The sequence below is a fragment of the Neolamprologus brichardi genome, chromosome 16 (assembly GCF_056152115.1).
Source record: "Neolamprologus brichardi isolate AB-2024 chromosome 16, ASM5615211v1, whole genome shotgun sequence".
NCBI classification, from domain to species: domain Eukaryota; kingdom Metazoa; phylum Chordata; class Actinopteri; order Cichliformes; family Cichlidae; genus Neolamprologus; species Neolamprologus brichardi.
The window spans coordinates 22,184,443-22,204,968 of record NC_142119.1 but is presented as its reverse complement, the minus strand read 5'-3'; the positions used below and the strand labels follow the sequence as shown (position 1 = coordinate 22,204,968).

Sequence of the window (20,526 nt, the reverse complement as noted above, 5' to 3'; positions counted from 1 at the left end):
CAAGGGCGGCAGATAAGTGAGAGCAGTAAGAAGATGTCCAAGGAATGTAGACGAAATGTACTGGTGCCGGTTTTCAGAAGAACGGTAATACATTAAAAGCAGTTTGCAGTGAGGGGTGAAAAACCGCCCTCCTCTGGCTGCTGAGTGAAATAATGAAGTAAAGTACAAGTTTTCCAGGACAGGATGTTGTGAAGCAGGGGTCCCCAATCCCAGTCCACGAGGGTCCCTGCAGGTTTTAGATGTGTCCTTGATCCATCACAGCTGATTTAAATGGATAAATTACCTTCTCAACATGTCTTGGAGTTCTGCAGAGGCCTGGTAATGAACTAATCATGTGATTCAGGTGTGTTGACCCAGGGTGAGATCTAAAACCTGCAGGGACACTGGCCCTCGTGGACTGGGATTGGGGACGCCTGTTGTGAAGGAAGACATACAGATAGGTGATGTGACACAGGAAGATTTTTTGTTCTCTTGGGTCATGCTTTAGTGTTTCCCAATTTTATTATGGTTCTCACTTCTTGTTTTACTTTGATTTCTTGTGTCTGGTGTCAGTGTTTAATTCTACTTCCCCTCTTGACTCTATACCTTTGATTGTTTCCCCATGTGCGTACACAGTACTGGCTTCCCCTCAGTCTTTGTCTCAGCATCTGATGTTGTGGATCTAGTTTGCTGCTTGATTTAACTTTGAACTCTTTCAAAGCCTTCACAAAGGTTTGTTTGTTTTGTTTTTTAAATTTTTTTATATCTCTCTGTATTTGAGTCTGCAGTTCATGACAGTTTGGTACCAAATTATAGGTCTCTGTAATCTCTCTCTCTCCCTCTCTCCCTACTTGTGTTGTTCACAGTGCAGCAGGGTGTCTAATTTGACATATTTTGCTGCATTTATATTACTTTTTTGTTTTTCTGTCTAGCTGTTCACATCAACCTTTTCACTTCTTCATCTGCACTAAACTCTGTTCCAAAATGTGCATGAAATTGATGGTAGGGGTTGTGCTAAGAGATTCTGATTGGAGAATGCAGTATCAGTAATGACAATGAATGAATAGGCTGTTGTCAGTGTGTGTAAGTACTGGTGCGCAGCAGCCCTTCAATTGGCTTAAAGGTGCATTGGCTTAGGTGGTCATGGCTTGGCCTCCCCAGAGCGTGGACCCTAACATTACTGAAGCTATATTACTATGTGGGATCATTTTGAGATAGCAAAACAAACAAATAAAAAAATGATGTCGGAGAACTATTCCTGAAGACTTATATTTTCAAGAATAGAGCAAAGAACCAGTGATGTCACACACATGCACCAAAATGGTGGCGTGGCAAATCAAACATAAAGCTCTCATAATTGGCCACCCTGGGAATTTTACCCAAATTATGCTAATTACCAAGAAGGCACTTAGGTCTTTTACACCTAGGACCTAGACATGGTTCAATTAAAAACAAAACAACAATTTATTGACAACTAGTTAAAACATCACATAAAAACAAGAGCCGATGAATCAGTTGCACATGTATTCTAAAACTCAGAGCTGTGGCTTACCAGTGGGTGAGTGGGATGCCAGATGAAGGTAGGTCAAAAAAAAAAAAGAAATCACCAATGCATCCGTGCAGCACAACGTCATGCACACACACACGCACACTATTGTGCTGCTCAAGACAAGGGTGTATAATAAACGGAAGGTCCCACCAAGGCATCCCAGCCATCTCCACTTCCGGCCTTCTACATCTGAATAAAAGAAAGAAACGTTATAATGTACTCCATCAAAAACCTAAATGCACCCTCTGTTGTGAGCCCCAACTGCAGAAACACCCTGGTGATCCACAGCTAGAAAAAGGGCCTCCTTCCAGTGGTGTAAAACACAAACAAAAGTATACAAATCAAACAGTCAGAAACCAAGTATACAAACAAAGTAAATGAAACCTTTAACTTAGAGCAGACGGCCTCACAGAGTCACACCAAATCGCCAAACATCTGACTGCTGTAATTAGACAATTTAGTCCATTAATATGCACAGAAGCAGGCTCCCATGTCGGCTCAATGCTTTTCTAAGATGTTCACTTTTAGTGAAACTGTCACGGCGAGTGAGATGAAACAAAACAAAACAAAAAACAAGGAGCACAACAGTCCAGACCAAACCAAAAAAAACAGGTCAACACAAAACAAGACTAGTCCAGACCAAACCAAAAAAAAACAGGTCAACACAAAACAAGACTAGTCATGAGTCCACAGGAAAGTCTGGGGGTCGACAACACAAGAGCCAAAACAGTTCAGGGGGCCGACCGTGCACACGGCAACGGCGGCGACGAGCAAACAGTTCCGGGGGCCGACCGCGCACACGGCAACGGCGGCGACGAGCAAACAGTTCCGGGGGCCGACCGCGTACACGGCAACGGCGGCGACGAGCAAACAGTTCCGGGGGCCGACCGTGCACACGGCAACGGCGGCCACAGAGCAGGTCCGGAGGTCGGCCGCGAGGCCAACGGCGGCCACAGAGCAGGTCCGGAGGTCGGCCGCGAGGCCAGCGGCGGCAACGAACCCGTTCCGGAGGCCGTCCACAATGGGCATGATGCCAACCCAGAGGCCTTGAAAATGGCCGCCAGAGGCGAGGCAGAACAGGCCGAGCGGGCTCTGACGAAGGCGAAGCCGCAGAGGCTGGACCAGACGCGGATGAAGGCGCAGAGGCTGGACCAGACGCGGATGAAGGCGCAGAGGCTGGACCAGACGCGGATGAAGGCGCAGAGGCTGGACCAGACGCGGATGAAGGCGCAGAGGCTGGACCAGACGCGGATGAAGGCGCAGAGGCTGGACCAGACGCGGATGAAGGCGGCAGCGGGACGGCTGCGGAACCTGACGGCAGCGGGACGGCTGCGGAACCTGACGGCAGCGGGACGGCTGCAGGAGGTGATGTGGATGCAGGCAACGGTGTAGGAGACACAGGGGATGATTCAGCAGGTGGTGGCTGAACAAACTTCCCCGGAACGTCAGCAGACGTGAGGATATGCTTGCTGGGTCCTCCAGGACCCCCAGCAGATGAGGCGTGGTGCTGGGTGGGCTCCTCAGACCCACCAGCAGACGACACTCGAGACTGGACGGGCGACACGGGCCCTCCAGCAGACGACACTCGAGGCTGGCTGGGTTCTCCCGAACCCCCAGCTGACGACACTTGAGGCAGGATGGGCTCCTCAGGCCCTCCAGCCGATGAGGCAGGACGCTGGCTGGGTTCACCTGAACCCCCAGCTAACATGGCGTGAGACCGGACGGGCTCCTCTGGCCCTCCAGTGGAAACAGACGCTGAAGCAGCAGGTACGGAGACCTCTGCCAGTGTGGACACTGGCTGGGACTGAGCAGCACAGTGGCTAGACTCAGGCAGCAACAGTGGGATGCCGTCCTCAGAGGGCTGAAAGTGTTCCCCAAAACACTCAGCAGAGGACGGAGGCGGACGGATGAACTCGCTTGAACTCTCAGGGGGTACTGAGAGCTGTGATAGATCTGGTGAGTTCTCCGGTGAGTCTGCTGGCGCTGGCGTCTTGACCTCTAGGGGTCCAGAGTTGGCTGGCGACTGACACCCAGCCTCTGGGGAGGCCCTAGAGGGAGCAACTGTCTCTGACATGGCCAGCTCAAGAGAACCAGCAGATATTGTGGTGAAGTGTGTTCCCTGCTTAAAATGAGGCTGTGAGGATGATGACTGAGTGAATGAGTGGGTAGGCTGCTGAGCTATTGGCGACTGAGCTACAAGTAGCAGAGACGTAATTGATGGTGAAGTGGCTGACTGAACTGAGGGCAGCGCGGCGGCTGACTGAACTGAGGGCAGCGCGGCGGCTGACTGAACTGAGGGCAGCGCGGCGGCTGACTGAACTGAGGGCAGCGCGGCGGCTGACTGAACTGAGGGCAGCGCGGCGGCTGACTGAACTGAGGGCAGCGCGGCGGCTGACTGAACTGAGGGCAGCGCGGCGGCTGACTGAACTGAGGGCAGCGCGGCGGCTGACTGAACTGAGGGCAGCGCGGCGGCTGACTGAACTGCGGGCAGCGCGGCTGCTGACTGAACTGAGGGCAGCGCGGCTGCTGACTGAACTGAGGGCAGCGCGGCTGCTGACTGAACTGAGGGCAGCGCGGCTGCTGACTGAACTGCGGGCAGCTGGGCTGCTGACTGTGTTACAGACCCAACGTTAGCCTGTGGTGAAGGTGTAGATGAGAGAACATGGTCAGTGAGGTTTACAGCTTCCCCTGAATAGACCAGTGCAGATGAAAAAGAGTCCCGAACGTTTTCATTGTCTAAATTCATAATGCCAGGCTCAGTAATTCCAGGTTTGGCAGCAGCAAAGTGGAAACAGTCATTAACACAGGACGTGGGCTCAGGAAAGACAGTCTCAGAAGCAATAGCCATAGATGAAACAGAAAAAACACTATTATCTTCGGTGGACCCGCAAAAAATAGCCCCAGAATAAATAGTCCTTGTATCTGACAAAGCAGAAACAGTGTCCCTCTCACTCACCACTGCCGGTTGTTTACATGTCCCGACATCCGGCTGTGGGGTGCCACGCCGACGGCGCAAACGTCGCTTCTTTCTTGGAGACGGCTCCGACAGGCCGGGTAATCCCTCGTCCGGCGGTTAGGACGGCACGTCCTCCGCTGAAGTGAGCAGGCGAGCGGTAGCGGCGGGGGGGTGTAGGTGAAGCTCGTGGAGAATGAAATTCTGCACAAGCGGATGCAGAGAGTCCAATAACCAGGGATAACCCGAAACAAGGTGTTGTAGGTCGGCTTCCACGGTGTAAAGAGAGGTTTCTCCCTCATGCTCTAACCACTGGTTAATTAATATAGAAACAGAGTCGATAACGGCCTCCTGAAGCTCCCTGGGTGGGCTGAATGCCGCTGGATCCATATCTGGCTGGTCCGTACTGTCACGGCGAGTGAGATGAGCCGTGTGGAAAATAAAGGAGGATCCAAACGCAGGCACTTGTACAGGTGTGAGGGTGGTTTATTAAACACAAAAAAAGGAAATGGACAAACGGAGCAAAGCCTAAACTAAACTGGGAACAAACTGACTATAGAACACGAACCTAGACATGAATGAGAGCGGGCGGAAACAGATGACGGTAGACTGCAGGGAAACACACAGATGAAGCACGGTGGAAACACAGACGGACCAGCAACTACAAACACAGAAGACACGACTTAAATACACTCAGAAAATCACAGGGAGATTACACACAGGTGGGAGACACAGCTGGGAATCATTAACGGGACGAGAGGTAAAACTGAACACACTCACATGAGACACAGACCTTCACAATAAAACAGGAACAAGAAACCATCACACTAAGACGCAGACTCGACATTGAGAGACAGACAGAAAATGACACATGGAACTAGACATACTAAGCAGACACAACCGAAGAGCAAATCCTAAACATGAAACCCTAATAATAAACATAATCGACATCATCAACACAACAAGAGAACAAGAAAACAATCCCTGATGGAAAATTAAACCAAAACATTATGAACTCAAAATACTGGGTAGAAACTGACCCAGAACCGTGACAGAAACGGTAAACAACACCGAAAGAAAAGGCAACAAAAAAAAAAAAAAAAAGACACCCAAAAGGAAAGGCAAGGCACTTCTGTCAATGTAGCCTGGAAAGGCAGTAGCGGCTGCCCTCTGAGGCCCACACTTCCTGCAATGCATCATACAACTAGTATTTACAGAAAAAGACAATAGAAGGATTGTGGCAGAGTTACGCACCGATCAAACGGGGTCGCTGTTGACAAAGTGGCCCAGAGGAGGCTTCTGCAGCTACAACCTATCCAGGATTAATGACTGTTAATGACTGGACTGTCACAATGGTTCCTTTCTTTTTTAGCCATTCTGCTGTTAAATTTGCTGCTGTGTTTGGGACCACTGTCTTGTTGTATGACCCAGTTCAGCTTGCTACTTTCTCATTGTAGCAAGCTGAGCTTTAAATTGTTCAGAAATAGCCTTATAACCCTTTCCTGATTGATGGGCAACAGCACTCATTTTGTATCTAGATCTGCTAAAGAGCAGCTTATTTATTTTTTCAATCATATTATGGCACATAATACCTTAGAAGTAACAGAGGGCGTGCTTTCTTTTTTTATAGTGACTGTATATCCCACATACTTTTTGAGAGATGACTTTTTATAACAAGCTTCGAAAAGGCAAAGTGTCAAGAGAACAGAAGCACTGTAGGAAAAAAAGCACAGAAAAGTAAAGTAAACCTCACCTACTTTATGAGATGTTATCTATGGCCTGTTGCTGTGGTATCGGTAAAAGTAGAACAGTGCAATACTGGGTGGGAAAACTACTACAGTCAGGGTGCACTCTCACAGCATCGTCTCCGACTTCAAAGACCCAACCAGCCAACCAAAAGAAAAAAACGGCATTTCACTCACGTGGTCACACACCAAAGTTATCTATTTCCTGTTTGCACGCCATTTCTGTGGTATTGTGTAAGCATCTGGGCAAGGTCTTAATACTATGCATGTATGTCCACTGTGAAGGCACACATGCAAAGAAGCTGTACGCTAAAATTAAGATGATTATTAGATATCAAATTTTCCTACTTGTGTGACATCAAAGCTGTTAAAGTTGCCGTGCAGAGAAAAGGATTAAACAGCATATGATTCAACGGTAAGAAAACAGTATTGCTATTTAGTCTGTACCACTTTTAGGTTTGCACAGGATGTGACCGTTATAATTCTTATGAGCAATTTATTGCTTTTTATTACAGTCATAGGGTATTTAAAGGTTACTGTTTTGATACTGCACTTCAGTTTCTTGTAATTATTAAGAAACTCTCAGCTGAAAAGAGCTCGAAAAGTTTTTGTGCATTTAAAAATATTGCTCTTTTGCGTGACCCTGTTTTTTGTTGCTTTGTGTTTAGGACATCCTTGATATTTACTTTTTGACACTCAGTGAGAACAAAATACCAGTTGCAGATATTTACATTCCAAATAAATAAATAATTTTTTTTTTTTTTCAAGCTGGCATGGAAGACTTGTCAAGATATTGGGGAATCGACAGGATCTTGTTTCTCATATGTTACACCGTCTCTATATTTTTGCAAGCAGGTAAAATTCATTTTACGGCTTTGACAATGAGTATAACGTAATGGAAAAGTTTAATAGTTTCATTTTTTCAGCTTTTGCTTTTATACTGGAAGCTACATGGGGAAAAAGTATGAATAGTGCAAAATAAGCTTAATTTTATATCTGGATTATGACTTAAACTTCAGTTCTTTGTTTTTTGGGATGCTGGCTGTATTCTGCAATGTGCCCGCCTTTTTACAAAGCTGTGTATCCTTTTTTGTATATTTGTCACAAAATACGGTTAAATGATGATTTATATCTCAAGTGAAGTAACCTATCCAGATCTACCTGATATTAAGAAGTAATTCCTCCCTAAATCTAAACCCTGTTGCGCAGCCTTGGCAGCAAGAACTGCGATCAGCAGTAACTTGTAATGCGTCTTTCAGATCACTGTGGACAAAATCTGACCCATGTCTTGGCCAGACACTCTTTAAGGATTTTCTTTTAAAGAGCAGAATTCAGAAAACAGAAAAGCAGCCTCCGACCATCACACTACCACCACTATGTTTTACTGTAGCTATGATGTTCTTTTCATGAAATTCTGTATCAGGTTTATAGCGCATGTGCCGAGGCTCAAACCTTCCAAAAAGACAAACTTCTTTTCTCTTGAGCCAACAGATTAATTTCCCAAAAGTTTGAATGATCAACATGTTTTTTTTTATTATGTCAAATGTGAAATAATCCTTTGAGGTTTTGTTTATTGGAAGCTATGTAACTCAATTTTTAGGGTGTTTTTTTTTTTAATTTATAAATGTTGAAAGATGAATACTGACCTTAGCTGAGACAAGTGAGGCCTGAAATTCTTTAGATGTGGTTTCATACCTCAGACACCCTGTGCGTTTTTTTTTTTTTTACCTCCTCATTGAGCCGTCAATTCGCTCTTGGGGTAATTTTGTTAGACTGGCCACTCTTGGGAAGGTTAATGTTTATTTACTTGTGGATACTGGCTCTCACAGTGATTTGTTGGAGTCCCAAAGCCTTAAAAATTACTTTATTACAGTCAGGTAGATTTGGATATCTTTTTTCCTGAACAAATAGAATCACCATTTGAAAACTGTATTTTTAAAATGTATTTTGGTTATCTTTATCTAATAATGAAAGTTTTTGCTCTGAAGCATACAAAAAATAGGAAGTGGGCAAATAGTTTTTTCACAGCGCTGTACATGCATTCAATATTGATAAAGTCAGAAAAAGGATGAAAAAGCAGAGCTGGGGTGGGCTGCAAAGTGACTTGCAGAGAAACCAGCATCGATAGTCAAGCTGAACACAATGAGATTATGTACCCTATGGGACATAACAGTTGAAAGTGCGTAGGAGCATCAGCTGAGCTAACTGATATACCAGGATTAACTTCATTCAGTGGCCTGCGCTGTATGTTCTTCTACTCTTTATGCTCCAAGTTAAAGCTAACCATCTACAGCAACTGTGACACGCTTTCATAAAAATTAAAATCATGTAAAAACAAAACAAAACACACTTCCCAAAATGCAGTCCTATTTCCCAAAATACTGATGCTGCAGAATGTAAACACAACCCAAGCTTAGTATACTATAGGATACTATATATGTAATTGAAGTAATGAGTAAATTAGGCCTATAAAGGGATTTTTTTTTTGTCTTTCAAGAAGCGAACAGCACTTCCAGGATGGTCGGGAGCCCAGTGACCCTGCACTGTACCAATAACACAATCACTGACTTCCGTCAACTGACATGGAGAAGGAATGGGACTCTTCTGTTTAGTTTCAGGCCACAGAAAGCCTCAAACAGCAGCTCTGTCACCTTAAGCAGGTCTCCTGCAGCTGCCACCCTGAATCTAAACATGTCCACCTTAGAAAGCCAATGGTACGCACTAATCATAGAGAGCGCCCAGAAAAGTCACACAGGAAACTACACTTGTGAAATGACCTCAGGCTCGGGATTCTTCGAACAGAAATGGGAGCTAATGATTATAGGTGAGTTTATCAGCTTTTGATTTTTTGATTACAAAAACCAACCAACCAAACACAAAAAAGCATACCTTACACACCCATCATGACTGAATACAGTGTGGGGGCAGGGCAGAGGCTGGCTGATGGTGGAGCACGTAAAGAGGAAGGGGTTGGCAACAATGGCATTTTTTTTTTAGCTTATCCCATTTTTATCTTCTTTTTAAAATACACAAGTCCCTGCCGTTTTGCTCTAAAGATTACACTGAAATAACTTCGTTCAGTGGCCTGCTCTGTATGTTCGCCTACTATTTATGCTCAAAGTTAAAGCTAACCATCTACAGCAACTGTGACGCGCTTTTGATAAAAATTAAAATCATGTAAAAACAAAACAAAACAAAACACATTTCCCAAAATGCAGTCCTATTCCCCAAAATACTGATGCTGCAAAATGTAAACACAACCTAAGCTTAGTATACTATAGGATACTATATATGTAATGGCGATCGTGGCTCAAGAGTTGGGAGTTCGCCTTGTAATCGGAAGGTTGCCGGTTTGAGCCCCGGCTTGGACAGTCTCGGTCGTTGTGTCCTTGGGCAAGACACTTCACCTGTTGCCTACTGGTGGTGGTCAGAGGGCCCGGTGGCGCCAGTGTCCGGCAGCCTCGCCTCTGTCAGTGGTGGCTGTGGTTACATTGTAGCTTACCATCACCAGTGTGTGAATGTGTGCGTGAATGGGTGGATGACTGGATATGTAAAGCGCTTTGGGGTCCTTAGGGACTAGTAAAGCGCTATATAAATACAGGCCATTTACCATTTAATGGAAGTAATGAGTAAATTAGGCCTATAAAGGGATTTTTTTTTTGTCTTTCAAGAAGGGAACAGCACTTCCAGGATGGTCGGGAGCACAGTGACCCTGCTCTGTACCAGTAACACAATCGGTGACCTTCTTCAACTGACATGGAGAAGGAATAGGACTCAGCTGTTTAGTTTCAGGCCGCAGAAAGCCTCAAACAGCAGCTCTGCCACCTTAAGTAGTAATCAGAAAACCTCAGACAGCAGAATAATGTTTCCTGCAGCTGCCACCCTGAATTTGACCATGTCCACCTTAGAAAGCCAATCATATGCACAAATCATAGAGAGCTCCCAGAAAAGTCACACAGGAAACTACACTTGTGAAATGATCACAGACTCTGGAGTCTTTGAACAGAAGTGGGAGCTTGTGATTATAGGTGAGTTTATCAACTTTTGAAGTTTTTAGATTACAAAAGCCAACCAACCAAACAGACAAAAAAGCATACCTTATACACCCATCATGACTGAATACAGTGTGGGGGCGGGGGCAGAGGCTGGCTGATGGTGGGGCACGTAAAGAAGAAGAGGTTGGCAACAATGGCATTTTTTAGCTTATCCCATTTTTATCTTCTTTTTTAAATACACAAGTCCCTGCCGTTTTGCTCTAAAGATTACTCTGGATTAACTGCAGTTTGTGAGGTTTTATAGGTGGCTAGTGAGAGCACTACTTAAATGCTGTTCTAGGTGAAAGTTGAAAACTCACCCACACACAATAGCGCTGAGCACCTCTGGCTGCACTGACATTTCCTTCATAATTGTGCATTGTACAACATTAGAGACCTTAACGTTAGATTGTGTGGCAGCATTATTGCTTTTCCCACTCAAACCACAGTATGAAAGTAGAAATATAAAGCTCCCAAGTTTCAGACTTGGCATGAATGACATGAAGCGGTAAAACAACATTTTGTGAGATGCCTGAGGTCTTTTCAGAGACCACTAGTACGGTGTACATTTTAGGACATCGTCAGGTCTCAGGAAAAAAGTTGTCAGGTCTCAGTCTCACACGAGAAAATGTCAGGTCTCAGACTCACATGAAAAAATGTCAGGTATCAGTCTCACATGAAAAAATGTCAGGTCTCAGACTCACATGAAAAAATGTCAGGTATCAGTCTCACATGAAAAAATGTCAGGTCTCAGACTCACATGAAAAAATGTCAAGTCTCAGACTCACATGAAAAAATGTCAGGTCTCAGACTCACATGAAAAAATGTCAAGTCTCAGACTCACATGAAAAAAAGTCAGGTCTCAGACTCACATGAAAAAATGTCAGGTCTCAGACTCACATGAAAAAATGTCAAGTCTCAGACTCACATGAAAAAAAGTCAGGTCTCAGACTCACATGAAAAAATGTCAGGTCTCAGACTCACATGAAAAAATGTCAAGTCTCAGACTCACATGAAAAAAAGTCAGGTCTCAGACTCACATGAAAAAAAGTCAGGTCTCAGACTCACATGAAAAAAAGTCAGGTCTCAGACTCACATGAAAAAATGTCAAGTCTCAGACTCACATGAAAAAATGTCAGGTCTCAGACTCACATGAAAAAAAAGTCAGGTCTCAGTCTCACATGAAAAAATGTCAGGTCTCAGTCTCACACGAAAAAATGTCAGGTCTCAGTCTCACATGGAGGCTGCCATCTTGCAAATTTGGAGTAGTGACTTGAGGTGGAGCGACTGTGTAACGCTCCCGCCCACACACCCGCTGGACATGACCGCAAACCGCCCCCCTACACTTTTTACGTAGCCCGGCTGCTCGAGTTTTGTTTGCTGGTTTACCGCGACTGACGACTCGTTTAATTAAGGTAAATACAACCATGTCACTGTTATAAAAAAGGTCTGAGATCATCAGCTTTCTGAAACACCAAACTGAGGTCCTGTTAATGCTAATATATAGTGACACAGTTACATGAGTGATTAATCCTTTTGTTTTTTTGTCTTTAACTTTATCAATAAAGCTGCAGCTTTCACTACAGCACATGTGGTACTCTAACTTTGTACTGTTTTCATCAGTTCATTTTACGGTTAACATATGAACATGTTGGATGATCTGTCTGCTGTCACTCGATGGGGCTGAGGTCTGAATCTGAGGGCAGCTCCTGTAATCACAAAGACAACAGAATCATCAAACTCAGATATAAATTTTATCCCTCAAAATTGAAATAAAGCTGATTCTTCTGTCCTCACACACTCAGGATCTGAAGTTCTTCTCTTACATTTTTTTTCAGTATTACAGTACACTACAGTACTTTAATCCATAGTTACTGATTAATGAGGAGTTACTGAAGTACAAGCTTTTAAAAAAAAATGTTACTGTCTTTACAGATGTGGCAAGAGACTGAAAACATGCTGTTGTTTGCACATATTTAATATTCAGCTCTGCACAGGAGCTGAAGCAGGGTGCAGCCTGTTGCTTTTACAGTATAATACTTGTAATAAAAGTACAGTAACAGTAATTAGTGACTGAGCAGCCCGGGGCGTTTCTCTTGATTTCTTTAGTAAATGCATTCACCTGCACAGATTAGCTAAACGAACCCTGACATCTTAGCTAGCTAGGTCTCAGGACCTAGCTAAGGACGGTAGTTACGGAGTAGCTTACAAACACATTTAATTTACCGAAACAGTGCAGCGGGGCCTCGGGTCCTTCTGTCGGGTAGTCCAGTTTACTGAAGAACACTTCCGGCTGTCAGGTTAAAACACTCGGTCGTGTTTTCGAAGCGTAAACGCTGGCCCTCCTCTCAGAACCTACGCTCTAGCTGCTATTCCCGAACAGAGATACGCAAGTTTCTCCGTGACTGCAGCTGTCACTACAGTCATTGGTGGGACGTGACAACAGCGCCACCTGCAGGAAGATTTTCTCTCGGTCTGATAGCTCGTGTTCTGAGACCTGACTTTTTTTCACGTGAGTCTGAGACCTGACATTTTTTCACGTGAGTCTGAGACCTGACATTTTTTCACGTGAGTCTGAGACCTGACTTTTTTTCACGTGAGTCTGAGACCTGACTTTTTTTCACGTGAGTCTGAGACCTGACTTTTTTTCACGTGAGTCTGAGACCTGACATTTTTTCACGTGAGTCTGAGACCTGACATTTTTTCACGTGAGTCTGAGACCTGACATTTTTTCATGTGAGTCTGAGACCTGACTTTTTTTCATGTGAGTCTGAGACCTGACATTTTTTCATGTGAGACTGATACCTGACATTTTTTCATGTGAGTCTGAGACCTGACATTTTTTCATGTGAGACTGAGACCTGACTTTTTTTCATGTGAGTCTGAGACCTGACATTTTTTCGTGTGAGACTGATACCTGACAACTTTTTTCCTGAGACCTGACGATGTCCTAAAATGTACACCGTACACAGGGCAGGTGTAAGCACTTCTGACTTCCTTTCTTAAAACATAGAGCTAATAATAATAATAATAACAAAAAAAGAAGATACTGCTGTTGGTTAGAAATTAGCATATCTGAACCAACTGAATTGCAGTGAAATGACTCACTTTTTTATCTTATTTTACAGAGAACACTGAAGCTGAAAGTCCAAATAAAATCAGCAAAGTTACAACAATTGCAATTATTGTACCTTCGCTATGTTTCCTGATCTTTATATTAACTGCTGCGATCATTCTCAGAGGAGTCTGCAAACGACGTTCACAGTGAGCTTCCTCCAGTCATTCTTTTACATTATTTTATGCCATTGCTATTACAAAAAAGTGTTTTTATTTCTTTTTCTTTTTTTTTTTTTTAACAGAAGAATCACCCAGCCTCCTAGAAGGTTGGTAAGTGTGGTAAGTTAGGAAGTTTCTTTGTTTTTTTTTTCCATTTATACACAATACTTAGACTTAGAAGGTCAAATAGATCTGCCACCTTTTCCAGCTCCACTAGCACAAGGACAGAAACCAACCAATACCACAATATCTGCATTCATGTTGTATTTAAGCTCCTTAAATATGATGTTTTGTTCCTCTTTTTTTCTTCTGCAGCGGGAGCCGAGACAACCCACTTATGAAAACCTGGATTTTGAAGGTCGCCAGCAATGTGGACAAATTCAGGTTCACCCTTATAAATACAGGGCTGAGTGATATGAATCGCAAAGTAAAATAAGGCATAACTCTTTTAAACGATCATCCACTTTAAGCAGCTTTCTCCCTGAGTATGTTGTAATGAAGAGCACAATCTGTACTTGAAGCTGCATTATTTTTTTCTGGGTAACTGAACACCAGTCAGAATGTGACCTTATCGATTTGTAATCATAAGTTGACAGTTGACAGTACATCCCTGTCAATTTGTACAGGGTGTGTAAATCCTGAGCAAAATAGCTTTCTTGGAGCTCCTAAATGCACTGTTATTCACTCACTGGCTAATGTTGTTTTAAATGAATTCAGTTTTATTTATACAAGTCCAAATCACACCCACATGTCATCTTAGGCTGCTTGTCTAGTTACAGTTTTACAGAGAGAACAAGTGCCCATTCATTATGCTCTCAGTGCTGCAGTTTATCTCTAATGCGAAAGTAAAACTTTAAACTTGATGCATTTGAACATGATAGGGTAGTTAGTGCGTTCATCTCTGATGCTGTCTCACAGTTTAATGTAGGAGATGCAGAGAGAACCAGATCGAAGCAGAATTTATTTACTTAATTGAAGATTCTTGGTGATAAATAAGACTGCAAAAACCCTGATCACTGTTTTTGTTATCTGTGTATGCTTTCATTTCATAAATCAGACTTCAAGGCAAATAAGTTGCAAGTATATTTATCGTTTTTTTTCATCACCGGGTAAATGCACATAAATTCCCATGACAATGCAAAAAACATAGTTTATGCTGGCGTAACCTCACAGACGATCTACCTTCTGTGGTTTTAGTACGCTACGTCTCAACAGGTTACATATATAAAAATATTCTTTCATCAGAGATTGTATATCACTGTTAAAGCACACTGTAGCAACAACCCCAAAAAGTTGGGACACTGTGTGAAATAAAAACAGAATTTTCAAATCTCATAAACTCATATTTTATATCAGTAAACATATACATCAAATCTCAAATGTTGAAACTGAGACATTTTACTATTTCATGGAAAATATGAGCTCATTTTCAGTTTAATGGCTGCAGCATGTGTCAAAAAAAACGAAAGGCTAATACTTATTAGGTTAACTGTTTTCAGGCCAGTAGAACCGATTTTAGAAAATACGCCATCTACAAATTGTGAAACAGTTTCAGAATAATGTTCCTAAACATGAATCTGGAGAAATCTCTGTGCACATGTGACAAGGTGGAATATCAATAATTGATGCCTGTCATGATTCTGTCATGGAGGTCACGTCATCAGCTCAGGAACACAGTTTACTGTGCCATCCACAAATACATGGAAACCATACTGGCTGAACCAAATAGGAGAGGGACCATCAGGCTCAGTATAGATGCCTGTATCTGTGATGGTAAAGTGTTGCATTAATTAGTGCGTATGGAACTGGCAGCTTGCATCTTTAAAGACGCCTTCAATGCTAGCCAGGTTAAAGGAAAGTCAACTTTATGACACTGCAGACTCTGACTTTAAGCTCACTAACACATTAATGGCACTTTGTACTGCACTCATTTTGACTGCATTCTGAAGAGGAGAAACAGAGAGTCAATAAGATGGTACTAAGATCACATTTAAAGACTCTGCATGACTCAGTGGAACATATCTCACATACTTCCCTTGTCTGTGGTCACTGGTGTGAAGTGGCGTCGATGCTTAAAAAAACAAAACAACCACAACTCACAACAATGTTTTTTTTTAGGTCAAGAAACTGTTTAATTCCAGGCACGGATGTAGGAGGTAATTTCCTGTGAAATTATTTTTCCAATCGTTTAAGAAATGCAACAATAAAATCTAAAGGTGCAAATAGCGCACTGCTAATGCAAGTAGCTTTCTCAGTTTATCAGCTGGCAAAGTGAATGAAGAGAAAACTTAAAATTCATGATGAGGGCATTTTAAAAGAGAAGTGCAGTGCTTAAAAAATGCTTCAAAAGACACTAACAGTATACATGAGCCAAGTTTAAACTCAGCAAACTCCTACTGGTTGGAGCTGCCCACGCTGGCAGTCCACACCTCTAATTTTAAAAAGGCTGTAATAAAAATAAGAATAGATAAGTCCTAAAGTAGAAAAAACATCTCCCTCATCCATATTAGGTTAACTGGGGATTCAAAATTGCCCAAAGGTGTACATGTGAGTGTGAATGGCTTTCTGTCTCTATGTACTGTCTCTGCAGTAGACATTGTTGAACCCCTCTCCCCACAGCCCAACCTGTTTTGAATAAGTTAACACATTGCTCCAGTGTTGTTGTTGTTGCTGTTTTTTTGAATATGTATGGTAAATGGCCTGTATTTGTATAGCGCTTTTCTAGTCCCTAAGGACCCCAAAGAGCTTTACACAACCAGTCATCCACCCATTCACACACACATTCACACACTGGTGATGGTAAGCTACATTGTAGCCACAGCCACCCTGGGGCACACTGACAGAGGCGAGGCTGCCGGACACTGGGGCCACCAGGCCCACCAGGCCCACCACCAGTAGGCAACGGGTGAAGTGCCTTGCCCAAGGACACAACAACCAAGACTGTCGGAGCCGGGGCTCGAACCGGCAACCTTCCGATTACAAGACAAACTGCCAACTCTTGAGCCACGATCGCCCCAATGTGTCAATGACCCTGTTGCTGGTTCACCACTGTTCCTTCCTTGAACCACTTCTAATGGATACTGACTATTGCAGACTGGGACCACTGCATAAGAGCTGAGAGCTGGGTTACTGAGATGCTCTGATCCTGCCGCCTACCTGTCACAATGTTGCCCTTTTCAAACTTAATGAGCCTTGCCCATTTTTCCTCCTTTAAACACATATAATTTTAGGGCAAAATGTTCATTTGACCCCTAATAGACGTGACATGATGATCAGCGTTATTAACGCCACCTGTTAGTGGTCATAATGTTATACCTGATCGGTGTAGGTCCTATAGTTACGTTACAATCAAAGCCATAACTTTTGGAAACTGAATGACTTTATTTTGTACAGATTACCTCTTTTGCAGGCCCAACTGTGTATACAGAAAAATAGAGTGTGTGTTGAGAGTATAAAACAATGAAATAAAAGGAAATGAAAAAGAATAAGAAAATACTTCTTCATTTAAAATCAAATTAACACAAGGGGAAAAGTCACTTACTCAATGCATTTGGTCCCTGCTGTGCCTCTGACTCAGTCCTTATGTCTGGATCAATCATTCCTGATCAATCATGTGTCAACCTAACTTCCTAAATACTCCCACTTAGAGGCATAGTAGGGTGCACCACAACGTTGTAGATTTCCCATAGACGCTTTGGGAAAATGAAGCCTATTTTGTTCATCTATGACAGAAAATCCTTAATATAGACAATTGTGTATGGTATGCTCATTGTGATTCGTGGTTGATAAATTGTTAGCCAGTGAGTGCGCAGTTTCGCAGTTGTTTGTTGTCACATCTTTTTTTTTTTTTTTAAACCAACATTGTAATTGTGGAAACATTTATTTTGAGGCCTGAGAACGGACATCATAAACCTGCGGGTGATGTCACAGAAGCTACGCCAATCTTTAATATCATATATGGGAACAGGTCTCGGTGACTTCATTTCTGGTTATGGCCATAGATGGAATAAATACATCTTTAGAACATCAGAAATCAATAATTTGCAATTCAGGTAATGGGAAATTCTTATATTATTTCTCTTTTTCAAAGATTTAGAGTTATCATGAATTGTTTTAAAGTTAGCAAACATCTAAAGTGCAAATAACTGTAAAAAAAAAAAGATATAACTTTTAGTTTACTCACTGGTCAGTGAGTAAACTGGGTGATATTCATTGTCAGCCTCGCTGTCAATGAATATCACCCCCACAACATCCAGCCAATCAAGAAAAGCGGATTACTCACATGGTCAGCGACCAAAGTCATTCACTTCCTGTATGGAAACAACTCTAATATAAGTACTTGGGCAAGGTTGAATCTTTTGCATAAGATTCAACTGGTCTACTGTATAATTACGATGATTATTATATATACAGTTTACTTGTTTTTGTGGCCTAAAACGTGTTAAAGGTCTGGTATAGAGATAAGGACCAAACAGCATATGACTCAATACTGGTAAGAAAATGTTGCTATTTCTGTTGTTACTGCATTAGGTTTACACAGGATGTGATCTTTCTTACTGGAATTATAGCTTATCTGTTTGCAATGAGACATATTTAAATTCTTCTACTGTTCTGTACAAGACATTCTTGATAATCACATGTATTACATGAATCTCAGTGTACAAATATCTACAATTCATCTGTTATATTATAAGGTGGCTACTTTTAAAATGTTATGTTTCTAAATGGATCTTTCTTTCAAGTGGGGATGGAAAACCTTTCAAGATACCTGGACATCAATCGGACCTTGACTCTAATATGTTGCTTCTCCTGTATTTTCTTACAAGCAGGTATTAGCAATTTCTGTGACGATGATTATAAGTTATGTTTCTCTTTCTAATTAAGAGGTTTATTGTAAAAACAACAACAACAACAACCATAAAAACAATATAAAAGAAGACAGTTTGGAGGATGTTGTGGCTTATTGTTAGCAAACTTGCTTGTTTAGTTCAGTCAGTGCAGCTTAACTCCAGTACAAAATTTTGTGGATGCAATCTTTATTTCCACAGTGTTTATTTTTTATCCCCATCAGAAGGTAGCAGCACTTCCTGGATGGTCGGGAGCACAGTGACCCTGCACTGTAGCAATAAGTCAATCAGTGACCTCGTTCAACTAACATGGAGAAGGAATGGGACTTGTCTTTTTAGTTTCAGGCCACGGAAAACCTCAAACAGCCGCTCTGTCACCTTAAGCAGTAATCAGAAAACCTCAGACAGCAGAATTAGGACGTTTCCTGCAGCTGCCCCCCTGAATCTAAATATGTCCACATTGGAAAGCCAACTGTACGCACTAATCATAGAGAGAGCCCAGAAAAGTCACACAGGAAACTACACTTGTGAAACGACCACAGACTTTGGAGTCTTTGAACAGAAATGGGAGCTCGTCATTACAGGTGAGTTTATCAACTTTTCAGATTACAAAAACCAAACAAAATATTACTGTCACACATTTATCATAACTGGATGTGGGGATGGGTAGGCCCCATCAACAGGAAAAGGCTGGAAACAATGGGACTTTCCATACATAGAGCTTATCTCTCACTTCCTCTCTCTCTCTCTCTCTCTCTCTCTCTCTCTCTCTCTCTCTTTCTCTTTCTCATTGTTTCTTTGATATCAAAGATAAGTCTATCTAAAAAATATTCCATGTGATTATCAAAAGTTAAGCTTTCAGAGCAGGCTGGGGAGAGTTGAGTTTCCCTTAATATACTCTTCTACCTCTATATGTACACCTGAACACTTTTGGTTACAGTGGCTTTGCTTTCCTGTTTGTATACAGAGCAGAGACACTGTGGGTACATGAGTACTTCTTAAATGCAGACTTTCAGACTTTGACATGATGCACAATTACAACAAGTTACATTTTATAAAAGCCAGAAGTCTTTTGCTTTTACATTTAAGTGAAATTAACTGAGTATTAAAACTGCAGTCAAATGAGTTCCTTTATTATTTTACAGAGGAAGCTGGGAATACATTGAAAATCCATATTGCTGCAATTATTGTACCTTGCGTGTGTTTCCTTATCTTTATAATTAGTGCTTTGACCTTTCTGAGACAACTCTGCAAAAAACAGCCAGAGTAAGTTGGCTCCAGTCATTCTTTTGCAAAATGTAATGCTAATCGCATGACACTGAAACGAACTCTTTCATCTCAACATTTCAACAAACTCTTTCTATTTTTTTCACAGAAATATCACCCAGTCTCCGACTGTGACATCGGTAACTAGAATAATTTTTGTACTTTCTGCTGAGAAGTTAGATTGTCTTTGTAGACAATTTGCAAATTTATATTTGAAAGATCAAGGAGATTTGCCATGCTCTCCACTGAAGATCTGGATATGCAGCTAAACTCTGATATAGAAAATATAGAAAATCAGTACCACCACATACAATATACCTATTTATGTTAAATTTACTGTTAACTGTTTTGTATTTAATTTAGTTAAATTTTAGTGGGATTTTTAACTTTTGAAGTTATTTTGATCTGCGAGACAGTATGTTTATCATTGAGCTACATTGTGTTACATGTTTTGCTCTGCTGTAACACATTTTGTCTTATTTTGATTCCTTTTGTGCCAATTTTTTTGCAGCAAGAACATATTTATGAAAATCCCCTGGAACTCGAAGCTCGCCGGCAACGTTTACAAATCCGGGTTCTCTCCTACACAAAGAGTAGTGAGCGATAAGAATCACACATAGTAAATAAAATTAATTAAATTAAAATGAAAACATTTAATAAATAATCCAGATATACTTGTACTGTAATGAAGAGCACATTGTGTACTTAAACCTCCATTAAATTTGTTTTTCTTGCTGACTGGACACTTACTATAATGTGACCTCATCAATGTGTGAATACTACAAATCTCTGTAAATTAAACAGCAGGTAAACTGGAGCAGGAACCTGCACTTTCTTTTCTAAATGCACTGTCCTTTACTCACTGGCTAGTAGTTTT

General features: G+C 42.1%; 3 protein-coding genes across 3 annotated transcripts; 2 read left to right on the top strand and 1 right to left on the bottom strand.

Annotated features, from left to right (window-relative positions):
• Positions 1–2,207: 2,207 nt before the first annotated feature.
• On the bottom strand, positions 2,208–4,871 carry LOC148098257 (uncharacterized). The gene is made up of 4 exons (XM_087830067.1): positions 4,727–4,871; positions 4,512–4,685; positions 2,417–3,820; positions 2,208–2,227 (listed from the first exon to the last, which is right to left on the bottom strand). Exons 1-4 carry the CDS (start codon positions 4,869–4,871, stop codon positions 2,208–2,210), a joined length of 1,743 nt encoding a protein of 580 aa, XP_087686193.1.
• Positions 4,872–6,999: 2,128 nt separating this feature from the next.
• Positions 7,000–14,272, top strand: LOC148098256 (uncharacterized). The gene is made up of 6 exons (XM_087829806.1): positions 7,000–7,081; positions 8,724–9,050; positions 9,898–10,254; positions 13,389–13,524; positions 13,620–13,656; positions 13,852–14,272. The coding sequence occupies exons 1-6, from the start codon at positions 7,000–7,002 to the stop codon at positions 13,948–13,950; spliced, it is 1,038 nt and encodes a 345-aa protein (XP_087685932.1). The 3' UTR covers positions 13,951–14,272.
• A 4,011-nt stretch (positions 14,273–18,283) lies between these two features.
• LOC148098255 (uncharacterized) lies at positions 18,284–20,256 on the top strand. Its single transcript, XM_087830066.1, has 5 exons — positions 18,284–18,365; positions 18,608–18,967; positions 19,529–19,649; positions 19,759–19,789; positions 20,161–20,256. The coding sequence occupies exons 1-5, from the start codon at positions 18,284–18,286 to the stop codon at positions 20,254–20,256; spliced, it is 690 nt and encodes a 229-aa protein (XP_087686192.1).
• The last annotated feature ends 270 nt before the right edge of the window (positions 20,257–20,526 follow it).

Bases quoted from the DNA above. Each gene is read 5' to 3' on its own strand.
- LOC148098256 (XM_087829806.1), top strand. From the start codon at position 7,000: ATGGAAGACTTGTCAAGATATTGGGGAATCGACAGGATCTTGTTTCTC. The intron at 7,082-8,723 runs GTAAAATTCATT...TTGTCTTTCAAG, and splicing joins CTCTATATTTTTGCAAGCAG to AAGCGAACAGCACTTCCAGG. The intron at 13,657-13,851 runs GTAAGTTAGGAA...TTTCTTCTGCAG, and splicing joins CTAGAAGGTTGGTAAGTGTG to CGGGAGCCGAGACAACCCAC.
- LOC148098257 (XM_087830067.1), bottom strand. From the start codon at position 4,871: ATGGATCCAGCGGCATTCAGCCCACCCAGGGAGCTTCAGGAGGCCGTT. The intron at 4,686-4,726 runs GTTATCCCTGGT...CCGCTTGTGCAG, and splicing joins CCTACAACACCTTGTTTCGG to AATTTCATTCTCCACGAGCT. The intron at 3,821-4,511 runs GTCGGGACATGT...CGCTGCCCTCAG, and splicing joins GTGGCACCCCACAGCCGGAT to TTCAGTCAGCCGCCGCGCTG.
- LOC148098255 (XM_087830066.1), top strand. From the start codon at position 18,284: ATGGAAAACCTTTCAAGATACCTGGACATCAATCGGACCTTGACTCTA. The intron at 18,366-18,607 runs GTATTAGCAATT...TATCCCCATCAG, and splicing joins CTGTATTTTCTTACAAGCAG to AAGGTAGCAGCACTTCCTGG. The intron at 19,650-19,758 runs GTAAGTTGGCTC...TTTTTTTCACAG, and splicing joins CTCTGCAAAAAACAGCCAGA to AAATATCACCCAGTCTCCGA.